The sequence below is a fragment of the Mandrillus leucophaeus genome, unplaced genomic scaffold (genome assembly GCF_000951045.1).
Source record: "Mandrillus leucophaeus isolate KB7577 unplaced genomic scaffold, Mleu.le_1.0 Scaffold491, whole genome shotgun sequence".
Lineage (NCBI taxonomy): Eukaryota > Metazoa > Chordata > Mammalia > Primates > Cercopithecidae > Mandrillus > Mandrillus leucophaeus.
Genome location: NW_012105265.1, coordinates 360,148 through 375,928, shown reverse-complemented (window position 1 = coordinate 375,928; position 15,781 = coordinate 360,148). Strand labels below are relative to the sequence as shown.

Genomic DNA, 15,781 nt, shown 5'->3' with positions numbered 1-15,781 from the left:
CGGGGGGCGGGGCCTCGCCTGCACAAATAGGAACGAGGGGGCGGGGCGGCCACAATTTCGCGCCAATCTTGACGGCGCGTTCTGTTTTAACGAGCGGGCTCGGAGGTGTTCCAGCTGCTGTCATGGCTCGTTCGCTAAACTGCATCGTCGCTGTGTCCCAGAACATGGGCATCGGCAAGAACGGGGACCTGCCCTGGCCGCCGCTCAGGTATCTGCCGGGCCGGGGCGATGGGATCCAGACTGGCGCAGGCTGCCCGCAGTCGGGGTATCTGGGTGGGACGCGCCGGGCCGACTCCCAGCGAGAGGATGGGGCCAAACTTGGCGGTCTGCGCTGGCAGGAAGGGTGGCCCCGACTGGATTCCCCTTTTCTGCTGCGCAGGAGGCAAAGTTGCTGATTTCTGCCCGGATCCTGCTGCCAGGTGAGGTCTTTGCCCTGCTGCGCCCTCGCCCAGGGCAAAGTCCCAGCCCTGGAGAAAACACCTCACCCCTGCCCGCAGCGCTCCGTTTGTCAGGTGCCTTAGAGCTGGAGCTCAAGGGATAATTGTCATGCGTGTGCATGTGAAGAGACCACCAAACAGGCTCTGTGTGAGCAACATGGCTGTTTATTTCACCTGGGTGCAGGCGGGCTGAGTGGAAAAGAGAGTCAGCGAAGGGAGATAAGGGTGGGGCTGTTTTATAGGATTTGGGTAGGTAAAGGAAAATTACAAAGGGGGGTTCTCTGGCGGGGTAGGAGTGGGGGTCACAAGGTGCTCAGTAGGGGAGCTTTTTGAGCCAGGATGAGCCAGGAAAAGGAATTTCACAAGATAATATCATCGCTTAAGGCCAGGACCGGCCATTTTCACTTCTTTTGTCTTGGAATATCATCAGTTAAGGTGAGGCAGGGCATTTGCACTTCTTTTGTGATTCTTCAGTTACATCAGGCCATCTGGGCGTATACGTGCGAGCCACAGGGGATGCGATGGCTTGGCTTGGGCTCAGAGGCCTGAAAATAATGTTTCGAGTAACGCTGTTTCTCTAACTTGTAGGAGTGAATTCAGATATTTCCAGAGAATGACCACAACCTCTTCAGTAGAAGGTAATGTGGGATTAAGTAGGGTCTTGGTTGATGAAATTTACCAATGCAAATGTTATTTAAATGGAAAGTTTTCCGTGTTAATCTGGGACCTTTTCTCCTATTATGGATCTGTATGCAGTTCCCAAGGTTCATTTACCATTATTAAAATTTTTTGTCTTAGAAATTTTATGTTAACGCACGAGCAAATTATCAGGCATGGGGCAGAATTGGCAGCTGGGTGGAGGCTTCAGTGGAGGTTAGCACTCGGAAAGGAAAGCAGAGGAGGCCTTTGGAAGAGCTGCTGGAAGAGATAAGCCCTGAACAAAGGCAATGGAGAAGAGAGGGTAAAAAATTTTTAAGGTTACATGACCCTGGATTTTGGAGATCAGGAATTTAAAGATGATGCATCAAGGATGAACGCTCAGATTTTCAATTTGAAAGCTGACGTGACATGTAAAAGAGTGGAGAATAATGTACCATTGTAATGATGAGGCGCCTCTAGGACATCTAGGATAATTTCAGGCACGGGGATCTAGGTGAATGAACTATTGGAGGGAAGGGAATAACCAAGGAAAAGAATGTGGGGGTTGAGAGATGTCCCGTTTAAAACCTAAGAGACCTGGATATTTATGGTTGTAAGAGGAGGCATGGCAGAGGAAACAGAAACAGTAAGAAAGGAGCAGATGCTGCAGCTCTTGAATGGGACAGATACAAGGCATTTGGATTTGACACTTAGGTCACTGGTAGAGATGATGATGAAAGCCCATAGCTAAAGAAATGATAAAAGCCACTCTCAAAAATCCCAGTGTGGTCTAGTAATGTTGATGTTTCTTTGGTTCAGATAGCTGAGTCTCAAAGTTATTCTCCTAAGAAATTGACCCGAAGTGGACGCTATATGTAAAAAGTTTTATAGAAGCGTTAAAAGAATAGGATAGAGACATAATTAAACATGTTTTAAGGCAATTGAGTGGAACATTAAGCAGCTATTTTTAAAAGTATGATTTAATATCAATCTACAAAGTACACAAATATGAATAATACAATTATATCACAGTTTTGACAGTACTGATTAGAGGCTGAACATTATTCTAAGTCTTTAATTCCCACAACAACCCTAGAAGCAGGAACTATTGTTATCTCTATTTTATGGATAAAGAAAGTAATCCACAAGGGGTTAACACGATTTGTCTTGTGGATGACAAAATGCATTCAACTTGAGCACTTTGACTCAGAATTTTTTTTTTTTTTTTTTTTTTTTGTGAGACGGAGTCTCACCTCTATCTCCCAGGCTGGAGTGTAGTGGCGCAATCTCGGCTCACTGCAAGCTCCACCTCCCGGGTTCACGCCATTCTCCTGCCTCAGCCTCCGGAGTAGCTGGGACTACAGGCGCCCACCACCTCGCCCGGCTATTTTTTGTATTTTTTTAGTAGAGACGGGGTTTCACCATGTTAGCCAGGATGGTCTCGATCTCCTGACCTCGTGATCCGCCCGTCTCGGCCTCCCAAAGTGCTGGGATTACAGGCTTGAGCCACCGCGCCCGGCCTCATGTTGCTATTTTTAAAGAACTGCCAAGACCGGGCAATTTTACAGGAAAGAGGTTTAATTGATTCACAGTTCCTCATGGCTGGGGAGGCCACAGGAAATTTAAAATCATGGTGGAAGGGGAAGCAAACACGTCCTTCTTCATATGGTGGCAGGAAGTGCTGAGCTAAGGAAGAAAGGCCCCTTATAAAACCATCAGATCTCATGAGAACTTATTATCACGAGAACGTCATGGGCGAAACCACCCCTCCATGATTCATTTATCTCCACCTCGTACTACCCTTGACATGTGGGGGTTATTACAATTCAAGGTGAGATTTTGGTGGGGACACAGCCAAACCATATCAGGACCTAAGGGGAAAGTCTGGGATCTGGCATGTTAATCATTCTTAGTCTAATAATATAATCACCAAAAAGAATGCAGTATCCTAGGGCATTACTTGCTTGGGAACAGTGGTCATAGTATTATTTTCCCATGGATATTAGTAAAGATTCAACCAAAGAAGCAGAACCAGTAGGAGATAGAAATAGGTATATTAAAGAGTTTAATTGTGAGGAATTGGCTTACACAATTATGGGGACTGGGTATGTGAGTCCAAAAATCTGTAAAGCAGGCCATCAGAAAGGGCAAGCTGGAATTCTCCAGCAGGGGCTGAAGCAGTACAGGTGAAATTTCTTCAGGAAAGCCTTAACTCTACTCTCAAGGCCTTTAAACTGATTGAATCAGCCCACTCAGATTAAAGTCTGACCTGGCACAGTGGCCAACCCCTGCAATCCCAGCACTTTGGAAGGCCAAGGCAGGTGGATCACTTGAGCCCAGGAGTTTGAGACCAACCTGTGCAACAAAATGAAACCCCATCTCTACAAAAAAATTAGCCAGGCATGGTGGCGTGTACCTGTAGTTCCCGGGAGGCAGAGGTTGCAGTGAGTCAGGATAGTACCACTGCACTCCAGCCTAGCCAACAGAGTGAGACCCTGTCTCAAAAAAAATAAAAACTGAATTGTAATCACATCTACAAAATGCCTTCAAAGCAACACCTAGATACGGTATCTGAATAACCAAGAACTATATCTTAGCCAAGTTAACACTATGGGAAGGAAAGAACCACACAGCTATATAGGCTAAGGGGATTCAGGCTTACATAGATTTTCTCCCAAGTTCTTCCTAGAATGGCATAGGTAAAACCCCAGAAGAAAGTGTATAGAATATTTGCATTGATTGCCTCTGGGCAACGGGGCAGATTTGTTGATATGCATCTTGCCGCCTGCTTCCATCTTCATGCTATTCTTTCTTCCGGTTGCTAGGATGCTCTGATTATCTCTTTCCTTGGTATATTTCAAATTCACAAACTATATCGCCATTCCAAGAAGCTCTTTAATGACATTTTTGAATACTACTCAAGTTTGTTTATGGCTAGCTTGAGCTCAAACAGAAAGAAATCTCAGTGGGGGAGATGTTCACTTGAGCCAGCATTTCTCCTCAAAGATAATGAGTGTAATTTTTTTTTACGACCTCCCTGTGATGCATGTAACTGGGTTTGGTTGCTTCTTGTGTATTTATGTATAACATATGTTGGTGTCTTGTGCTTTTTTTTTTTTAAGGCTAAGAAAATTTTTTTTTAAGGCTAAGAAAAGTCTTTATTATCAAGCATGCCAGGGAAATAGTGATGCCAGTTAGTAAAAAATGTTAGAGTTCTTTTTTGTTGTTGTTCTTCCTCCCGCTTCCTTCCTTGTTGGTCAGTCCCACACATAGAGAGAGCACCTGCTGAGTGCCAGGCACTGCAGGCTCTTGAATAAAAGGGCAGAGATTTATACATGGAAATCACTTGCTTATGTCAGCTCTAAAGAGACTTCATTTTTCACCCCTCTCCCCCAGTGTAAGAAGAAACTGAATCCTCAAGGTAATCACAAATTTTCTACCGAACACTAGTTATTTAGGGTAAATATTTCCTTAGTAAGGTATTGGGGGAAAATGTTTTTCCGAAGTTGTCTAGACAATCAAGTTGTGGCTTTAAAAGAACTTGAGGTGAGGCCGGGCACGGTGGCTCACGCCTGTAATCCCAGCACTTTGGGAGGCCGAGGAGGGCGGATCACGAGGTCAGGAGATCGAGACCATCCTGGCTAACACAGTGAAACCCCGTCTCTACTAAAAATACAAAAAATTACCCGGGCCTGATGGGCTGGCGCCTGTAGTCCCAGCTACTCAGGAGGCGGAGGCAGGAGAATGGCGTGAACCCGAGGGGCGGAGCTTGCAGTGAGCCGAGATAGGGCCACTGCACTCCAGCCTGGGCGAAAGAGCCAGACTCCGTCTAAAAAAAGAAAAAAAAGAACTTGAGGTGAGAAGGGTGGGAATGACCACTAATGAATACAGAATTTTTTTTTTTTTTGGTGATGGAAATGTTCTAAAAGTAGATAGGAGTTACGCTTGCACAACTCTGTGAATGTACTAAACGTCACTGAACCGTATACTTTAAAAGGGTGAATTTATGGTATGTGATTTTTATCAATAAAGTGACTTTTAAAAGTCTTTGGAACCAGCCAGGCACAGTGACTCACACCTGTAATCCCAGCACTTCGGGAGACCAAGGTGGGCAGATCACAAGGTCAGGTGTTCGAGACCAGCCTGGCCAAAATGGTGAAACCCATCTCTACTAAAAATACAAAAATTAGCCAGGTGTGGTGGCGAGCGCCTGTAATCCCAGCTACTCAGGAAGCTGAGGCAGGAGAAGCTGTTGAACCAGGAGGCGGAAGTTGCAGTGAGCCAAGACTATGCCACTGCTCTCCAGCCTGCGCAACAGAGAGAGACTCCATCTAAAAAGAAAAAAAGAAAAAAACTTGTTGGAACCCAAAATTAAATAAACAAGTTTTGCTGCAATGCTATAGTAGCCTTGACACTATCTTTAGAAAATCCAAAATTGCCTCCATGTTACAAGATTTAAATAGTCTCCCATCCATGAAAGTTAACTAAATTTCATGTCATAATTTTTTCCGATCTCACTATCAGAGTCTCCACAGTGATTAAAACTCCTTGAAGGTGCAGATCTCTCTCCCCGTACCACACACACTTGGAGTAGCAAATGCTGACTGACCTGGTTTCTGATATCTGCTATGGCCCCTAGTAACTTTGTGACTTTAGGCAGGTTACAAGTAAGCCTTGTTGAAGGTTCTTCCCTTACCTATTAAATGAGATGAATAATGACAACTTTTTAGGGTGATTTTGAAGACTCAAACTGAAATTTTGTATGTAAAGTTTCTGGCACACAGAAGGGTATAGACATCAGTTCCCACCGCGGCCGCCCCCACACACACACACACAAACTTGCTACTTTATATCTTATAGAACGTACACATTAATATATTAATGAAATCACAGTGAACAGACTCATGATCTCATTTTCACCTTAACATATTATTTTGTTCTCGTTTCCCTCGATCTTGAGACAAAAATCCACTGCCACCTAAATCAACTCTCTCATCTCTCCTGACTTCATTCTGGATTCCTTTTTTTTTTTCTATCTTCACCATGCTCTGCTGTCCCAACCTTTTAGTATTGTCAAAGGCAAAATAAAAATGTTGAGATTAATCTCTAAATTTAACATTTTGTTTGGGAAGAAAAAAAATTGCAGTTTAGGGCATACATGTAGACAGGTAGCCTTCCATATATGTCTGAAGAACAAAGGGAAGGTTAGAGGTTTTATTTAAAAGGAGAACTGTTACTGCTCTTTGAGAAAGTTCATTGGCACTACTAAGGTTTGGGGGAGCTGGCAAGCTCCGATTGGTGAGCAGTGAGTGATGGGCAAAATTAGTTCTAGAGTTGCAGCAAGTTATCTCAGAAGCTGGAGATAAAACCGGTTTCAAGTCACAACAAGCAGTTCCAGCATTCAGGCTCACAGAAAATTACATTCTTGGAGCAATGTTTGATACCCTGAATGCTTTTTTCCCCTGTCCCCTCAACTCTGATTTAGTTGAGTATGACAAGAATGACCCACTGTCACCCAGGCTGGAGGGCAGTGGTGTGATCTCGGCTCACTGCAACCTCCACCTCCCTGGCTCAAGCAGTTCTGCTGCCTCAGCCTCCCAAGTAGCTGGGATAACAGGCATGCACTACCATACCCAGCCACTTTTTGTATTTTTTGGTAGAAATGGGGTTTCTCCCTGTTGGCCAGGCTGGTCTCGAACTCCTGACCTCAGGTGATCTGCCCACCTCAGCCTCCCAAAGTGCTGGGATTACAGGCATGAGCCACCAAATTCGGCCTACCCTGTTTTAAACCTCACCACAGTTTACTTTTCTGCTACCCTCAACTTTCTCAGAGCTTTCTTGTGTTAAATAACTTTAGTATGATTAAAATAAAATTCTATACCACACTTAGATTGTAGTCTGTCATGCCTGTGCCTTTGCACGTGTTTTTATCTCCTTTGACACTCGGTTAAGGAATCATGCCGTGAGGAGTATTTTCCCTCATCACCCCGGCCCTGCGTTCCCATGAAGCGTCCTCTGCACGTCTTCATTGTATGTCCTTTCGTACATTGTAGTCACTGCTGAGATATTTCTGACTGCCATCACAATCTCTTTGAGTGCAGGGACTGCATATTTTATCTCTGTCCCCAGAATCTAGCATAACCCCTAGCAAATTAGGGATTCAGAAATCACACAATGAATAGTACATAGGTGATTTATAAAAATAGAACCATCCCACATAGTACCACTTTGTAACCCTCCTCTTTTTCCCTCATATATTAGAAAATAAAGTCCTGTAAATATTTTTAGTGGCTGCATAGTATTCCATTATGAGGCTGGAGCATACCCAATTTTTAATATGGGCATACCTCAGAGATATTGCAGGTTCAGTTCCAGACCACTGCAATAAATAAAGCAAATATCACAATAAAGGTGGTCACATGAATTTTTTGGTTTCTCGGTGCATATAAAAGTTATATTTACACTATAGTAATAGTCTAATAGATGTACAATAGTATTATATCTTTAAAAAATGTATGTACCTTAATTAAAATATGACTAAAAAATGCTAACAATCATCCAAGCCTTCAGTGAGTCATAATCTTCTCACTATGGAGTGTCTTTCCTTGATATTGATGGTTGCTGACTGATAAAGGTGATGGTTGCTGAAGGCTGGGGTGGCTGTGGCAATTTCTTAAAACAGTGAAGTTTGCCACATTGATAGACTCTTCCTTTCATGAAAGATTTTTCTGGAGCATGTGATGCTATTTTATAGGATTTTACTCACAACAGAATTTCTTTCAAAATGGGAATCAATCCTCTCAAACCTTGCTGTTGCTTTATTAACTTAGTTTGTGTAGTATTCTGAATCTTTCGTGGCCAAACAATGTTCACAGCATCTTCACCAGGAGTAGATTTCATCTCAAGAAGCCAGTTTCTTTGCTTATCCATAAGAAGGAACTCCTTATCCACTGACGTTTTATGAGATTCCAGCAATTCCAACCCATCATCAGACTGCACTTCTAATTCTAATTCTAATTCTCTTGCCATTTCCACCACATCTGCAGTTATTTCCACCCCTGAAGTCTTAAACCCCTCAAAGCCATCATGAGGGTTGGAATCAACTAACTCCAAACTCCTAACTCCTGTTAATGTTGATATTTTGATCTCCTCCTATGAATCATGAATGTTGTTAATGGCATCTAGAATAGTGAATCCTTTTTAAAAGGTTTTCCATTTACTTTGCCCAGATCCATGAAAGGAATGACTGACTATTGCAGCTACAGCCTTAGAAAATGTATTTCTTAAATAGTAAGACTTGAAAGTCAAAATTACTCCTTGATCCATGGGCTGCAGAATGAGCAGGAATATTTTGAAAGGAAATCTTCCTTCCTGAGCAGTAGGTCTCAACATTAGGCTTAAAATATTTAGTGAACCATGCTGTAAACAAATGTGCTGTCATCGAAGTTTTGTTGTTCCATTTCTAATGCACAGGCAGAGAAGATTTAGCATAATTCTTAAACGCCCTGGGATTTTCAGAATGGTAAATGAGCATTCGCTTCCACTGAAAGTCATCAGCTTGCCTTAACCCCCAACAGGAGAATCATCCTGTTCTTGGAAACTTGGAAACTAGGCATTGACTTCTCCTCTATAGCTATGAAGTCCTAGATGGCATCTTCCTTGAATAGCAGGCTATTTTGTCTCCATTGAAAACCTGTTCTTAGTGTAACCACCTTCATCAATGATCTTAGCCAGATCTTCCGGATAAACTTGCTGCTTCACCTTGTACTTTTTTCTTATGAAGACAGCTTTTTACTTAAACATCATGAACCAAACCCTGCTAGTTTCAAACTTTTCTTCTATAGCTTTCTCAGCCTTTACAGAATTAAAGAGGGTTAAAGCCTTGTTCTAGATTGGGCTTTGGTGTAAGGTAATGTGGCTGGTTTGATCTATCCAGACCACTCAGCTTTCTCCACATCAGCAATAAGGCTATTTGTTTTCTTTGTGGTTTTTTTTGTTTGTTTGTTTGGTTGGTTTTTTTTTTTGGAGACAGAGTCTCGCTGTCGCCCGGGCTGGAGTGCAGTGGTGCGATCTCGGCTCACTGCAAGCTCTGCCTCCCAGGTTCATACCATTCTCCTGCCTCAGCCCCCCGAGTAGCTGGGACTACAGGCGCCGGCCACCACGCCTGGCTAATTTTTTTGTATTTTTAGTAAAGACAGGGTTGTACTGTGTTAACCAGGATGGTCTCGATCTCCTGACCTCATGATCCTCCCGCCTCGGCCTCCCAAAGTGCTGGGATTACAAGTGTGAGCCACCGAGCCAGCCAGGCTGTTTGCTTTCTTACCATTCACATTTTCACTGGAATAGCACTTCTAATTTCCTTCAAGAGCTTTTCTTTTGTATTTACAACTTGGCTGTTAGATGCCAGAGGCATGGCTTTTGGCCTGTCTTGGCTTTGCTATGTGCCTCCTTCACTAAGCATAATCATTTCTAGCTTTTGATTTTACATGAGAAATATGCAACTCTTCCTTTCACTCCTACGCTTAGAGGCCATTGTAGGGTTACTAATTGGCCTCATTTCAATATTGTTGTGTCTCAGGGAATTGGGAGGCCAGAAGAGAGGGAGAGAAACAGGAATAGCCAGTTAGTGGAGCTGTCAGAACACACAACATGTATCAGTTCACCATCAAAAGGGCATGATTTATGGCACCCCATAACAGTTACTTGCAACAGTAGCAGCAAGATCCCCAAAACATATTATAATGAAAAAGCCTGAAATATTGTGAGAATTACCAAAATGTAACATAGAGATACAAAGTGAACACATGCTGTTGGAAAAACTTCACCAATAGACCTGCTCAGTGCAGGGTTGGCACAAACCTTCAATTTGTAAAAAAGAAAAACACCTCAGTATCTTTGAAGCACAATAAAATGAGGTATGGCTTAGTAGAGAACACCATTTTTAAAGGCTCAGTGTGAAAGGTCTTAAATTGAGGGGGTATTTTTGTGTTCTGGTTAAGACACCATTCCGTTTCAGGGTTTTTTGTTTTTTTAAGTGGTTTCCCAACACTCCCTGGGGAAATGGAGCCAGAATTCCATTGACCATCCTCACATCAGGAACAGTGAAAAAGGATAATGTTTACATGGCACCCGGGGTAATCAGATAAGGCCATAGGACAAGAGTCAGGGTTTCACCTAATCTGAGCCCTACCATCCTGATGTCTAAGGGCCCCTGTAGCCCACAGGCACCAACTGCAGTCTTTTGTCCATGTAACAAGTTGCAGCTCAAGTTTCAAAGTCAGGCTGCTGGAGTTCAACTCCAAGGTCCGTCATTTCCTGGCTGTGTGACCGGTAGTTTCTTAACCATTCAGCCTCAGTTTCCTCATCCATAAAAAGGAATGATAGTACCACGTATGATTGCCAGTTAAATGCAATGTGTACATTATCTCATTTAGTCTTCATGCAAACCCTCAACACTCAGTCACAAAAACGTCAAGCATGTCCACACGTTTCTTAACAAAGAATATGTATGCTACCACATACCAACTCCCCTTTGTCAGGGAATCCAATCTGGATTGGTTTAAAATAATTATAGGAAAGAAATTCAGCAGTGAAATACATCACTATATTGGATGCTTCCTATTTGTCATTTACTGTATTAATTTCTAGCACTTGTGCCGTGTAAGGGCTGATGAACTCAAACACTAGCTCAGCTTTTTGCATGTTCTTTTTTACCCACCTGGAGGTCCAGTGTTTCCTGTGATACTGAACTCTAAACTGCTAAATAGCCACATTTTACGGAAGCATATTCTTCATACCTTTTTTTTAACTTAAATCTCTAACTTTGCTCTATCTTTATTTTTTTTGTTTTTTTTGTGGCGGCGGGAGTTGGGTTTTTTTGAGACAGAGTCTCGCTGTCTCACCCAGGCTGGAATGCAGTGGCGCAATCTCGGCTCACTGCAACCTCCACCTCCTGGGTTCAAGCGATTCTCCTGTATCAGCCTCCCAAGTACCTGGGATTACAGGCACGCACCACCATGCCCAGCTAATTTTTCTATTTTTAGTAGAGACGGGGTTTCACTGTGTTGGCCCGGCTGGTCTGGAACTCCTAACCTCAGGTGATCTGCCCGTCTTGGCCTCCCAAAGTGCTGAGATTACAGGCATGAGCCACCATGCCTGGCTAATCTGTTCTTCACTTTCTTTTCCACACTCACTACAAAAGGGCAAGGAAGTCGTCACATCTGCAGTTACGTCACAGCTCTGTTTTGGCCATCATCGGTTTATTAACTAAACTCTCTTCTCTCCCAACTCCAAATCTTTGTTTCTTCTAGATTCAGTTCTCTCTCCGAAGAGCCTAGTCCAACCTGGTCCCTGCAACTGCCCTGATACCTTAGGAGATAACCTGGGCTTATTTAACTTCTCCTGGCCTCCATGTCTTTTTCCAGCCTGAGTCAAAGTACATTCTTTGCTCTAACCTAATTCTTTTAAGAATGACAGAATAAAATAAGTAAAATACATATTAGGAGGGAGAGGGAGGAGGCAATCAAGTTCTTGATTAATCCTTATTATAACTATGAGTTCAAGGGCAATTATATAATCTTGTTAAAGCAGCAGGCTAAAAACTTGGCATTGAATTGTAATTTCTATTGTGTATGTAATTACTATGAAAGCCTATTTCCACATGTTTCATCATTTATAAAGGGAATTGCAACCCCCACCATGACCAACAAAATAGTTTCAGAGATTGGGAGAGACTAAGCTAGTCAGTGTACACCAAGCTTGTCCAGCCCACAACTCGCAGGCCTCAGAGTGGCCCAGGATGGCTTTGAATGCCACCCAACACAAATTAGTAAACTTTCTTAAAACGTTATACACAGATCTTTTTTTTTTTTTTAAAGCTCATCAGCTATCGTTAATGTTAGTGTATTTTATGTGTGACCCAAGACAATTCTTCCAATGTGGCCAAGAGAAGCCAAAATATTGGACCACCCCTGAGTAAACACTGAAATTAATTAACTTCTTCCCTTCTGGATTTTAATTACATAATAATAAGCTCATTTTTTAATACCTCACCCATTCCTGTATTGTTTGAAACATGAAAATCCTTTCCCCGTTCCCAAAGGTAATGACATATTAACAGTCTGAATGTCATTCCAAGCTTTTCTGCAGTCATTCAAACATATCACTCTTTTTCTAATATTTTATCAGGAAAATCTTCACACATACAGAAAGAAGTTTACAGTAAACCATCCACCTAGATCTACCATTAACATTTTACTCTACTAGTTTCATCACATCTTCATTCATCCATCAATCGATCTTGTTCATTTTTGCATTCATAATAAACTGCAGACATTAGTGTATTTCCACCTAAATACTTCATCATTCATATCATTAATGATTCAGTCTTGGCCGGGTGCTGTGGCTCACACCTGGAATCCCAGCACTTTGGGAGGCCGAGGCAAGCAGATCAGCAGGTCAGGAGATCGAGACCATCCTGGCTAACAGGGTGAAACCCCATCTCTACTAAAAATACAAAAAATTAGCCAGACATGGTGGTGGGCGCCTGTAGTCCCAGCTACTCGAGAGGCTGAGGCAGGAGAATGGCGTGAACCTAGGAGGCGGAGCTTGCAGTGAGCCAAGATCGTGCCACTGAACTCCAGCCTGGACAACAGAGCGAGACTCTGTCTCATAAATAAATAAATAAATACAATGATTCTGTCTTTTACAGTTTTTTTCCTTCTGAAGTAACTATTACATGAGACACAAGTCTTAAATGTACATTTGCTAAGTTTTGGTAAATGTATACACCTGTGTAACCCCAGCCCTATCAAAGATACAGAATAGTACCTATCATCCCCAGAAAGTTCTCTCCTGCCTTGTCCAAGTGAATCTTTATCCCACCCCTCCGGAAATAACTCCTATTCTGATGTTTTTCCACCAGAGATATCACAGGATACCACCTGGTTCTGTTTCATGATTCATTGTGAGCCATAGATGTACAAATGTAGGCTGAATTATTGGTTATAGGCCATACTGATGTTAAGTGCTTCTTGTTGAAAGGATTCATATTTATGATGATTTCAATTCTATAGTCACTGCTGCTTAGTCAGATTATTTGACTAGTATGGATGGATTTTACGAAAATTATGTGTAATTCTTTTTTTAACCTCAGGGAACCTCCACAAGGAGCTCATTTTCTTGCCAGAAGTCTGGATGATGCCTTAAAACTTACTGAACAACCAGAATTAGCAAATAAAGTAGACATGATTTGGATAGTTGGTGGCAATTCTGTTTATAAGGTAAGTGTAGTTATTGGTAAATAAAAAGAAATGTTCTATTCTACTTTCTTTCAGCTTCCCTGCCATTTAAAGGAAGTGGAAGAAAACAGATATAACTCATCGTCTGAACCTTTAAAAAATTAAGCCATGAGTATAGGAAGCAGCACATTATCTGTACTGTAAATTATTTGTTGTCAGTTCAAATTATATGTTGTTTGATACTATACAAACTAAATAGAAATGCAAAAATAAATATTTTAGTCTGTATCAGCCTATCTTTTATAGGCTATTTATTATTATTTATGGCCTGTTTATTATTTATTTATTCATTTATTTTTGAGACAGGTTCTTGCTTTGTCACCCGGGCTAGAGTGCAGTGGCACCGTCTCACTGTAGCCACGAGCTCCCAGGCAGGCCCAAGCAATCCTCCCACCTTTCCTCCCAAGTAGCTGGGACTTTAGGCACACACCATCATGCCTAGCTAATTTCTGTATTTTTTGTAGAGTCAGGGTTTTGCCATGTTGACCAGGTTGGTCTTGAACTCCTGGGTTCAAGCAGTTGATCTCCCAAAGTGCTGGGATTACAGGCGTGAGCACCCAGCCTATTTATCTTTTTAATTGGCAAATAATTGCGCATATATATTACATACAACATGTTGTTTTGAAATGTGTATATATTGTAGAATGGCTAAATGGAGCTAATTAACATATGTATTACCCACTTATTTTATGTGGTAAAAATACTTAAAGTCTACTAGCTTAGCAATTTTCAAGAATACATTTATTAACTATAAAATAATAGATGTTGTACAATAGATCTCTTTAACTTACTCCTCCTATGTAACTGAAATCTTGTATCCTGTGACCAACATCTCTCCAGTACCAGTCTACTTTCAAATCAAAGAATAATTGATGTTTCCAATTTAAAATCCATTCTAAATCTTTTCCTGAGAAATGTAGTTGCATTGCACTGGTTTCTACTACCTAAATGTACCCTAGATACACTTTGTCTTTCAGGATGAATCTATCTCTTACTGAGAAAGGGTTGGGGCTCTCAGTTGATATACACTAACTAGATGTATATGAATTTATTACAAGCAGAAAACTTCCTCAACCAATTTTTTTTTGGTTTTTTTGTTGTTGTTGTTGTTGTTTGAGACAGAGTCTCACTCTGTCACCCAGGCTGGAGTGCAGTGGCATAATCTCGGCTCACTGCAAGCTCCGCCTCCTGGGTTCACGCCATTCTCTTACCTCAGCTTCCCGAGTAGCTGGACTATAGGCGCATGCCACCATGCCCAGCTAATTTTTTTGTATTTTTAGTAGAGACGGGGTTTCACCGTGTTAGCCAGGATGGTCTTGACCTCCTGACCTGCTGATCTGCCTGCCTCAGCCTCCCAAAGGGCTGGGATTACAGGTGTGAGCCACTGCGCCTGGCCAATATACCTCTTTTTTAATACCAAATGACTTCCAGCTTTAAAAGTTTTGAGGATAATAGAATTCTTTGCCTTTTAAAACACTAATGAAAAATTAACATTTATGAGGAGTAAGAAAAATCAGTTTCTGCCATTTGAGTGGTCTTGTGGTAAGATATATACACTGAAATTATTTTAGAAAGAAGAGGTAGGTGGAGGCCTGTAATCCCAGCACTTTGGGAGGCCAAGGCGGGTGGACTGCTTGAGGTCAGGAGTTCAAAACCAGCTTGGCCAACATGTTGAAACTCCATCTTTCCTAAAAATACAAAAATTAGTTGGGTGTGGTGGCGGGCCCCTGTAGTCCCAGCTACTTGGGAGGCTGAGGTGGGAAAATCACCTGAACACAGGAGGCAGAGGTTGCAGTGAGCTGAGATCGTGCCACTGCACTCCAGCCTGGGTAACAGAGAGACTCTGTCTCAAAAAAAAAAAAACTCAGTTTCTTGGGCTCCTGTTTCTAAAACCTCTTATTTTCTCAATTTGTGATAGAAGAAAATGGACATTTTTTCCTTGATATTTTCATCCAAGTATGAATTTCTTCTAAGAAAACAAGTTATTTCTTTATTTTGTTCAGTGCCTACCACACTTTGAATGATTCATTACCATAGTCACTAGAAAATGTATTCTTTAAGCAATATAAGTACGTAAATGCATTTATATAATATGATAAATCTATATATAGATAAATAGGAAGTAGAATCTTCAAATGATATTTTTACATTATCCACCTACCACACATCACAACAGCTTGTAGATATCATTCAGGCTTATCTTCTGTGGGCCAAATCGGACCTCCCAGCCTATTTTTGTAAAGAAAGTTTCATTGGAACACAGCTCCACCCATTCATTTAGTACTGTCTGTGGCCTACAAAGGTAGGAAACCCTATGGCCCTCAGAGCCAAAAATATTTACCATCTCTCCCTTTACAGAAGGTTTGCTTATATAATCACCCCCTTTTTTTTTTTTTTTTTTTTTTT

General features: G+C 41.9%; 1 protein-coding gene across 2 annotated transcripts in view; it reads left to right on the top strand.

Moving 5' to 3' along the window:
• The window catches only part of DHFR (dihydrofolate reductase), a 30,652-nt gene that overhangs the window by 4,268 nt on the left and 10,603 nt on the right, over positions 1–15,781 (top strand). For both annotated transcript variants that reach the window (XM_011995561.1, XM_011995560.1), the window contains exon 2: positions 13,231–13,357. In XM_011995561.1, coding sequence (XP_011850951.1) covers positions 13,231–13,357 — 127 coding nt within the window. The remainder of the gene's footprint in view (positions 1–13,230; positions 13,358–15,781) is intronic.